Source organism: Schistocerca americana, chromosome X (assembly GCF_021461395.2).
Source record: "Schistocerca americana isolate TAMUIC-IGC-003095 chromosome X, iqSchAmer2.1, whole genome shotgun sequence".
NCBI classification, from domain to species: Eukaryota; Metazoa; Arthropoda; class Insecta; order Orthoptera; family Acrididae; genus Schistocerca; species Schistocerca americana.
The window spans coordinates 622,170,627-622,181,845 of NC_060130.1; the positions used below are offsets into that span (position 1 = coordinate 622,170,627).

At 39.1% G+C, this 11,219-nt stretch overlaps 1 protein-coding gene across 3 annotated transcripts in view; it reads right to left on the reverse strand.

Moving 5' to 3' along the window:
- Nucleotides 1–10,600, reverse strand: part of LOC124555662 (casein kinase II subunit beta-like) — an 87,463-nt gene extending 76,863 nt beyond the window's left edge. The window contains exons 1-2 of one of the 3 annotated variants that reach the window (XM_047129647.1): nt 10,424–10,600; nt 9,174–9,313 (exon numbers count right to left, since the gene is read on the reverse strand). In XM_047129647.1, coding sequence (XP_046985603.1) covers nt 9,174–9,211 — 38 coding nt within the window. In that variant the 5' untranslated portion in view covers nt 9,212–9,313; nt 10,424–10,600. Of the gene's footprint in view, nt 1–9,173; nt 9,321–10,423 lie in introns of all 3 variants that reach the window. The other 2 variants (XM_047129646.1, XM_047129645.1) reach the window with 2 other exon arrangements.
- Nucleotides 10,601–11,219: the final 619 nt, after the last annotated feature.

Consider the following 11,219-nt stretch of genomic DNA (forward strand, 5'->3'; position numbering starts at 1 on the left):
TCCTTGGTATATTCCACGCTTAATCTGTATTGGCTGTGATGTGATGTTATTTGAATTTGTGTGGATATTAAGTGTGATTTTTCCAATTTTTCATTACTATGTTTAGGAACTGTATCAATTTAGGATCTACTTTGTATATTTCCAATATTTGTAGTAACCATGAGTGGGGTACACTATCAAAAGCTTTTTGGTAATCAATGTATGCATAGTGTAGCGACCTTTGTTTAGTTTTAGCTTGATATGCCACCTCTGCATCTATTATCAGTTGCTCTTTACATCCTCCTGCTCCTTTGCAACAGCCTTTTTGTTCTTTATAATTTTGTTCTGTGTTGTATGTGTCATTAATTTCTGTGTAATGACTGAAGTTAATATTTTGTATATTGTTGGTAGGCATGTTATGGGGGCAATATTTTGCTGGGTTTGCTGTGTCTGCTTGGTCTTTAGGTTTCAGATAAGTTATTCCATGTGTAAGTGTATCAGGGAATGTGTATGGGTCTGCAATGTAACTGTTAAATAATTTAGTTAGATGTGAATGTGTTTAGGTGAATTTCTTTAGCCAGAAATTTGGTATTTTATCTTTTCCAGGGGCTTTCCAATTGTGAGTAGAATTAATTGCTTGGGTGACTTCATGTTGCAAAATTATCACTTCAGGCATTTGTGGTATCATCTTGTATGTATCTGTTTCTGCTTGTATCCACTGTGCATGCCTGTTATGTTGTACCGGGTTTGACCATGTGTTGCTCCAGAAGTGTTCCATGTCTGTTATGTTTGGTGGATTGTCTATTTTAATGTGTGTGTTATCTATTGTCTGGTAAAATTTCTTTTGGTTTGTGTTGAATGTTTGGTTTTGTTTCCTTCTATTTTCACTTTTTTTGTATCTTCTAAGTCGTTTGGCCAATGCTTGTAATTTCTGCTTCTTTTGATCTAATTGCTCTATCACTTCTTGTTGTGAGATTTTACCTAACCTTTTTCGTTTTTTTTCTGACATTTCATTTCTTATAAATTGTGTTAGCTGTCCGATGTCTTTTCTCAGTTTTTCTATTCTGATCTGTAGCCTGTGTTGCCATGCTGGTTTTGTGGGTTTCTTCTGTGTGTTGGTTGGTTCTGATCTCTGCCTAGTGTGTATGTTTAGTGTAGTGAGTGCTCCTATATAAACCAGTAGTTGTAACTCTTCCATAGTTGTGTTTTCATTTATTTTGTTGTGTATGATTGTGTTTGTAGTTTTTATTGTTGTTTCGACTTGTGGGTTATTTGGCGGTCTATGCAAGAATGGTCTAATGTCTGTATTTGTGTCTTTGTATTCTATATATGTCAGCTGAAATTTTTCTTCTATATCTAACATGTGTGTCACTTCGTGTTCTATTTGTGCTTGTTCTGGTGGCTGTCTTAAGATTTCGTTTTCCTCTGACTGTTTAATTGATGCGTGTTGTTCTTTGTTTGTTTGCTCTGGGATGTTTGAGTCCATTACTGTATTTTCTTCTTCTTCTGATTGCACATTATTTTGTTCCAGTATTTGTTGTACTTGTTGTTTGATGTTTTCTAATTCTGACTGGGGTATCCTGTTATTTTTTATCATTACACGGATCTGATCAGCTAGTCGTTGTTATGTTAAAAATTTTAATTCTGGGTATCTGGTAATAAATGTTGTGTATACTTGTGATCTGTATCCAGTTGTGTTGGTTCCTAGGTTTGTTGCTTGGTAATAACAGAACATGAGGTGTCGATTAACTTCATCTGACCATCTTATCCTCTGTCTTTGTTTTCCTTCTAGGGTGGTTGCAGGAAGCATATCCTGCAAAACACCTCTATTTGGATTTGAATCATTTTCCAGTTGGCTAGCAGTGTCGTTACCATTGTGGGCGGGCATAGGGTTCAAGCGTCGTCCCCGACCATGACGGCGCTTGTCCAAGGCTTCTTTAGTTCTGTCCTGAACCAACTAATCACACTAAAAGGGGGGTTAGCCCTATTAGTGGTTTGTTCTTTTTGTCGCCTTTTACGACTGGCAGAACATACCGGAGGCCTATTCTTTTCCTGGGCCTCCACGGGTTTTATTATTATTATTATTATTATTATTTCACTGAAGACTGCAAAAACCTTTATACAATGATCACATTTTATTTTTTTTTCAAGAAAATATTGGCCAACATATTATGTCTCAAAGTTTCTGTAAACTCCAGGGCGCACTGTTGATACATTATGTGATCAAAAGGATCCAGACACCCCCCCCCCCCCAAAACATATGTTTTTCATATTAGGTGTATTGTGCTGCCACCTATTGCCACATACCCCATATCAGCGACCCCAGTAGTCATTAGATAATGTGACAGCAGAAAGGGGCAATCCGCAGAACTCACAGACTTCGAACATAGTCAGGTGATTGGGTGTCACTTGCGTCATATGTCTGTAGACGAGATTTCCACGTCCCTGTTTCTGATGTGATAGTGAAATGAAAACATGAACCGACACATACAGCACAATAGCGTACAGGCCGACCTTGTCTGTTGACTAACAGAGACCGCTGACAGTTGAAGAAGGTCGTAATACGTAATAGGCAGACATCTATCCAGACCATCACACAGGAATTCCTAACTGTGTCAGGATCCACTGCAAGTACTATGACAGTCAGGTGGGAGGTGAGAAAACTTTGATTTCATAGCCTAGCACCTGCTCATTAGCCACACACCATGCTGGTAAATGCCAAAATATGCCTCGCTTGGTGTAAGGAGTATAAACATTGGACGATTGAACAATGGAAAACCATTGTGGAGTGATGAATCACGGTACACAATGTGGCGATCAGATAGCAGGGTGTGGGTATGCGAATGCCCAGTAAATGTCACCTGCCAGTGTGTGTAGTGCCAACAGTAAAATTTGGAGACGGTGGTGTTATGGCGTTTCATGGAGGGGGTTTGCACCCCTTGTTTTGCGTGGCACTATCACAGCACAGGCTACATTGATGTTTTAAGCACCATCTTGCTTTCCACTGTTGAAGAGTAATTCAGGGATGGCGATTGCATCTTTCAACACGATCGAGCACCTATTCATAATGCATGGCCTGTGGCGGAGTAGTTACATAACAAAAACATCCCTGTAATAGACTGGCCTGCACGGAGTCCTGACCTGAATCCTATTGAACACCTTTGGGATGTTTTGGAATGCCGACTTCGTGCCTGGCCTCACTGATCAACATCAATACCTCTCCTCAGTGCAGCACTCCTTGAATGGGCTGCCATTCCCAAGAAACCTTCCATCACCTGATTGAATATATGCTTGCGAGAGTGGAAGTTGCCATGAAGGCTAATGGGGGCCAACACCACATTGAATTCCAGCATTACAGATGGAGGGCGCCATGAACTTTTAAGTCATTTTAAGCCAGGCATCTGGACACTTGATCACATATTGTAGCTACGCTATCGGGTCAAACAAATGACTATATCTCCGAAGTATTGAATTAATGATCATGAAACTATACCAATGTTCGTTCGGAACATATGCAAATGTTCACACAAAATTTCAGCTAACTGCTTGATGATCACATTGGAACTTTTCCTGAAATTACAGCACTCGGCATTGGAACGGTAATGCTGTCATCTTAAAAATATGACAGACTTTTGTATTGTATACCTTAACATGTACATCCATATTTCAAGCTATATACTTTCCTGCTCATGTCAAAAATCACTGAATAATTTACACCAGTACCAAAGAAACAAAAATTACTCAAGTATTATATCACCTGATTATGTATTAGTTTTCTCCAACAAAAAACCTATCCCAGAATGTCAGTTTCACATTATCATTATTTTTACAGTCTGGAAGTGAGATTTATTCTGTGGTCTTGTTATAGCAACTATCCCAGTTTTCACATTGACTGATATTGGTAAACCACAGAAAACTTAAATCTAGATGATCAGACCACGATTCCCCTTGTCTTTTCACACTACTACTTGCTCAATGTTCTAATTATAGTAACACTATTTTCTAGATCTATTCATTCTGACCACAATCTATTCGTTATGAACTATAGATTAAAACTGAAGAAACTGCAAAAAGGTGGGAATTTCAGGAGATGGGACCTGGCTAAACTAAAAGAACCAGAGGTTGTACAGAGTTTCAAAGAGAGCATTAGAGAACGACTGACAAGAACGAGGGAAAGAAATACAATAGAAGAAGAATGGGTAGCTTTGAGAGATGAAATAGTGAAGGCATCAGAGAATCAAGTGAGTAAAAAGACCAGGGCTAGTAGAAATCCTTGGGTAACAGAAGAAATATCGAAATCAATTGATGAAAGGAGAAAATATAAAAATGCAGTAAATGAAGCAGGCAAAAAGGAATACAAATGTCTCAAAAACGATATTGACAGGAAGTGCAAAATGGCTAAGCAGGGATGGCTAGAGGTCAAATGTAAGGATGTAAAGGCTTATCTCACAAGGGTAAGATAGATATTGCCTACAGGAAAATTAAAGAGACCTATGGAGAAAAGAGAACCACTTGTATGAATATCAAGAGCTCAGATGGAAATCCAGTTCTAAGCAAAGAAGGGAAAGCAGAAAGGTGGAAGGAGTATGTAGAGGGTCTGTACAAGGGTGATGCACTTGAGGGCAATATTATGGAAATGAAAGAGGATGTAGATGAAGATGAAATGGGAGATATGATACTACAAGAAGAGTTTGACAGAGCACTGAATGACCTAAGCCGAAACAAGGTCCTGGGAGTAGACAACATTCCATTAGAGCTAATGATAGCCTTGGGACAGCCAGCCCTGACAAAACTCTACCATCTGGTGAACAAGATGATTGAGACGAGCTAAATACCATCAGACTTCAAGAAGAATATAATAATTCCAATCCCAAAGAAAGCAGGTGTTGACAGGTGTGAAAATTACCGAACTATCAGTTTAATAAGTCGCAGATGTTATTCAATCTGTACATTCAGCAAGCAGTAAAGGAAACAAAAGAAAATTTTGGAGTAGGAATCAAAATCCATGGAGAAGAAATAAAAACTCTGAGGTTTGCCAACGATACTGTAAGTCTGCCAGACCAGCAAAGGACCTGGAAGAACAGCTGAACAAAATTGACAGTGTCTGGAAAGGATGATGTAAGATGAACAACAACAAAAGCAAAATAATGATAATGGAATGTAGTTGAATTAAACCAGGTGTTACTGAGGATATTAGGTTTGCTATTTGGGGAGCAAAATAACTAGTGATGGTCAAAGTAGAGAGGATATAAAATGTAGACTGGCTATGGCAAGAGAAATTTGTTAACATTCAGTATAGGTTTAAGTGTCAGAAGAGTGCCGAATATTAGATGGGTAGATCACATAACTAATGAGGAGGTACTGAATAGAATTGGGGAGAAGAGAAACATGTGGCACAATTTGACTAGAAGAAGGGATCGGTTGGTAGGACATGTTCTGAGGCATCAAGGTATCACCAATTTAGTATTCGAGGGCATCGTGGAGGGAGACCTAGAGATGAATACACTAAGCAGATTCAGAAAGATGTAGGTTGCAGTAGATACATCCAGCTACTGAAATGTACATGCACTTATGTTCTATGGATAAACAAAAATAGCTTTGCTTTTGTATTCTTTGAGGACAAAAAAAGACGAAACGAGAAATTTATCATGGGTAAAAATATCAACTTCCACACTATGGACACTATTCAGTCACACACAGTCTGTGGCATTCTGACATATGGTCCAGCTAAGTATGATGGAAGCTGATATTTCATGTCTAATCAATTGTCTAGCAAAGGTTAATCAAGCACTCAGGGATGTCACCAAGAGGGGACCCTATGAAGTGGTGGTGGTGGTGGTGGTGGTGGTGGTGGTGGTGGTGGTGGTGATGTTCGGTTTGTGGGGCATTCAACTGCACAGTCGTCAGTGCCCGTACACAGTCCAATTGTTTTTCACACAGTCCAATCTAGCCACTGTCACGAATGATGATGAAATGATGAGGACAACACAAACACCAAGTCTCCGGGCAGAGAAAATCCCCAACCCAGCCGGGAATCAAACTTGGAAACCCGTAATCTGGAGCGAGCAACGCTAGGCACTAGAGGTTAATGGAAACGTCCGATTCCACCCGTATGCTTTGACCAATAAAGTCACCAATATGACGGAAACAGCCATTCACAACAACTCCCATATCGCGACTATGACGTTATTACATAACCATGACAACAAACACAAAAATAGATCCAGTAAAACACATATTCCTTCAAAAATATAATGAAACTAATGGGACAAGTGGGGGAAATTGGGGGGTTTCTGGGTGGGGACAAACTAAAAATAAACACACACCACTATACCAAACGACAAAATAAAACGACCACAACCTTCCCAAAATCAACTAAAAACTATATCCACTGGAATCTAACACTTCCCTTGACCTATATAGGTCATCTGCAACTACCAATACCACGCTTTCACCACCACCACACTTAATCCTACCACAAAAGAAAACCTCTACAAAATCAAAATTTGAATCTAACATCTCCCTTGACCTGTTATCCAAGCTGCCGGAACTTTAGTAAGCCTCATTTCTTCACGAGACACTGAATACATCATGATTTCAGCCAACAGGCCAAATAGCTTAAGAAATTTGATTCGAGACAACACACTGTCCTCCATCATCACCAACAACCAAAAAACTGTTGACCTTGTCAGTCATATCCATACCTACCAAGACAAACAAAGTGATTTACCAAAATTCACACACAACGAACAGGGAAAAAAAACTACAATAACGCTGACATAACGAAACCAAAATTGTTAACTCATTGAAAAATATCCCGCTGAAAGCACGGTCACCACCAATACCACACACGCGCAATGCTACCGCGCAAATGAACCCCCTACACCATGTAACAAGCTAACCATAAACACGCCACCAGAGAGAACCACCGACCCCCAACAATACGCCACCTATAAACACGCCACACATGCAAACTAAACCAAAAAAATCACCTAACACACAACACAAACACACCACCAGAGAGCACCACCGATCACATCAAAATGACACCTACAAACACATCACTCTCACAAACTAAACTCAGCGCCGTCATGACGTCATACACCACAACAGCCTTATGTCACGTGTCAAAGCCGATGGGTGGAATCTGACGCTTCGGTTGACCCCCCCCCCCCACTAGACCACCCTCTGAAGTGTTGCCAGCACATTACACCATATACCAAAAGCAAGTCAAAAGAATTTTGATTGACTTCCAAATGTAATGGTTATAACACTCATGGAAGACCATCTAGACCCTTCATCCCTAATTATGGGTTGTTAGGGGGAAGAGACCAAACAGCGAGGTCATCGGTCTTATCAGATTAGGGAAGGAATTAGGCCATACTTTTTCCAAGGAACCATCCCGGCATTTGCCTGGAGCGATTTAGGGAAATTGCGCATCCCTAATTATGTCAAACAGTAATAGAAAGCAGACAAGACTGACGGGTACAGTCAAAGTGACAGCTGTAGTCATTGAATAACAGCATTAATTTTTGTCATCTATATGTACTGCCTATGATCACTAAAGTTAAAATGAGGTAGCCATCTATAAAGATAAGGCCACATCACTGATAATTATCCTGTCTTGACAACACAACTCCGAGGTATCCTCTCCCATAACATGATTTACCCATGATACCCTGGTTGAAATTCCAAATTTCGATGAATCAATGGGTAGCAAATTTTATTTTAGTAGTTCTCAGGATCCCAAATAAAATTTTCTAAGCTGCCACATCGGTCTGCAATGATTATTCGAAGTTCAGGTAGAATTTGCAGTTTCATCAACGCTTTTGTAAGTTGTGAGATCCCCTCTCATGTGGAAATTTCTTTGTTACTGTCATCCATCACTGTGAGCTATGCCATACAGTAATCTCAAGCATATGAGAAATACTCACAAAAACACCATTTGACTTCTTTTTCAGGGGAATGTAAAAATCAATAGACTGATAGCAAAGCTGCATTATGTTTCAAACTGGATACTGTCCATGTTATGGTCACTGATTATGCACGACAAGTCAGTCAAGTACTTACTTCCATTGGAATTAGGGGGGAAAAAAATTACCCAAATATTCAACGCTGAGGGACCGGAATTCATATTTTTAAAAACTTCAACTGGTTGTGTGTGAAAGATGAATTGACAGCTGCCTGAAAAATTTCACAAACACGTTACACTCTGTCGCACTTACTATCGTGCAGTCGGAAATGCATCTGGAGCCAAAGAAACCTACATACAATAACAAAGATTTCCTAGGTCGGCAAGTGTCTGATCAAGCAACAAACATTACACAATTTGTTTAGAGGATGTTATTCTCTGTTTATGACAGTAGAAGCTGCAGCACAAGCTGAAATCTAGGTTTGGTTTGACGAAGACTGACTGGTTCAGAGTTGGCCAAGCCAATGAATGTGAAAGCAGGAAGTCTGGTTGTGACAAACTGACCAGTAGCGGAGGCTAACGTTTACACCTGCACCATACAGAAATATGAAAGGGGAACCCCAATGGACTTTGCTACAGATCTTTTACTGTAATCATTTCACACTCGCACATGTTGGCTTCGTTACCTCTCAACCAAAATGTCAACTTCCAATCTAACACAAACCTCATGCTGTGGTGCTGATCGGTGTGGCACCACAACCAAGATGCCAAGGCAACGGAGACTGGGCTGGTGGGGCCATTATGCATTACCACACTAATGAACATATTACTCCCCAAAATTTATATAACATACAAAAACTACAGCGTAACACATTAATCATAGTATGTACATAAGCAGGTGACCTTTTTCCACATGCAACATATCCATTTTAGAGAATGGGAGACCAAACGATACTTTACTATACACTTTCCACAGTATAAAAAAAATATATGTACAGTTATAGTTGGGAACAGCTCTCTAGAAGAAAGGTGAGGACACTATCAGCATTTTCATTAAAGTCTAAACTGAGGTTAATTATATACAAAATTATAATTACTCATCTTCAAATAAAGGGCATAATTCTAGTGTTACTATATCTATTTATGTAAAAACTTATTAACTGCACACAAATGAGAATGTCTAAAATACTATAAGAGTAAAATGATGAAACAAAATTAAAAGTACAACTTCATAATTCACAAGATTCTTTTAACTTTGCAGAATGTGTGTGAACTGTCTTACCTTCCTGACGGATCTGTTGTACGACGTCCTATACACATAAATTACTTTTTTTTTTAATTTCTTGCTCCTGTGACAATGGCCTGATAACGGGCAACAACTCAGATTCTTTGATCTGGTGAGTCGAATAGTACTGCACACTCCTGGTAACCGAGAAACCAATGTTCTCACATATTGAGCAACAAAAATCAGTTTGACTTATGACTTATAACAATCAAACTAAAAACAATTCTGAGACACGATTATCTGAGTGAAATCATCATTACTTCCAGCAATACTGGTGATGGAACTTAGGTTGATAATTAGATGACTGGTTGCGCCTACACTCTTTCACAAAAATCTTCATAAATAAAGAAAGTGCTCATACCTAATAATTTAACAGAGTCAACTTCAAGAAAGTCACTGTAGAGTGCCTTAACAGAATTCAGCTGATACCTCTAAAATAGTGATTGCGATTAAAATCTGACAAAAATAGACAGCTTATACTTCTGAAACCAGAATCAATTATTGCACACTGTATTACGGTAAATTTTAGACGCTCCTATATAGTTGACAATAGCGTCGGAAACTAATCCTATACAGAAACTATTTAAATTCTGTTAGCCTATAAACTAGTAGCAATACAATATTAGATTACAATTTATTGACAACCAAGCCGCAGGACTTAATACATACTACCTATTTTTACTGCATACAGCGCTGCTAATGATTTTAAAAATTTATTTAACCACAAAACGATAATTCTTATTCTGCACCTGTTAATACCATTACCAAACCATTTATCAAAACAAGACATAAGGCGCTTTTTCAACGGCTGCGAGTTGGACTGACAAATTGGTGTTCCAACGAATGACTGATTCGTTTTAGTATCGAGAATGAGTCCAAAAACCGTAAATATATTTATCTTACTGAATACGATCACAAAGTACAACGATAATTCCGATGTGTATCTTTTTCATAACACCGGCATCTGCAAAGCCTCAATACACCCAATTCTTTGGCATGTTATTATATTTCAATTGCGAATAACTCACTATAATCGCCGTCCTAACAATAACAGCTCCAAAGCACATTAACTGACTGCTATACGCAGCACTGGTGTCATCCACACAACTGAAACTTTACACAAACACCGTAAGGTCAAAACATAAAATGGTTCTGGCTACAAATTACTGGAATTCAACATAGCAATCAATTTTCCAGTATTATTTACACACAGATATTGAGTTCACCACATTTATTTTACACCATACCTAATTCGCGTACGTGTACTGCATTTTCTAACTTAACCAGCTTCACTACAAACTTGAAACTCCCAGTTCGTCCGTACGTCACGCAGACGCCAATACAGCTCGAACTTCTTCCCTCTCTGTCGAATGTCGATCTCTTCAGCACGTTTTCCGCACAGGCGTCTGGATAGTGAAATCAGGGATGTGGACCTACCGATAGATGGCTCTACCAGCTGATTACTGTCGTCTGTATTGTGCGCCATATTCGAATTTGACAAGAAGTTTCTCTCGGTCTGTACGGTGTATAAGGAATTAAGGATTATCGAAATGGTGATTTCTTGTTCCGCTTTCAATTGTACGAAGTGATGTAGTAAGGAAAGTGACTTACCATTTCACAGGTAATAGGACTACCGATACAATATGATAAAAATACAGACTTAGTGCGTTTGCTAATTCGATGTTTTTGAACAGGTTTCCTCTAAAGCACCCAGAGCTGCTAAAGAAGTGGATTACTTCCGTGAAGCGGAAAGGTTTTAATCCTATGTCTTGCAGTTTTCTTTGCGGAAACCATTTCCGACAAGATTATTACGTAGTGAGCCCTGGAACGTGGAAGAAACGTCTCAAACCCGAAGCAGTGCCATCATGTTTTGACTTTCCGACACATTTGATGCCACCAAATAAACAGCCACGATAACATGTTGTTAGGATTTTGAGTGACAACGATGCTTCTCCATTTGAAGTAGCTAATTAATTTCCTTGCTGTGTGTGTGCTTTTTTTTACTTTTGTGAATTTATTTCGTACGGACACAAATAGGCAACA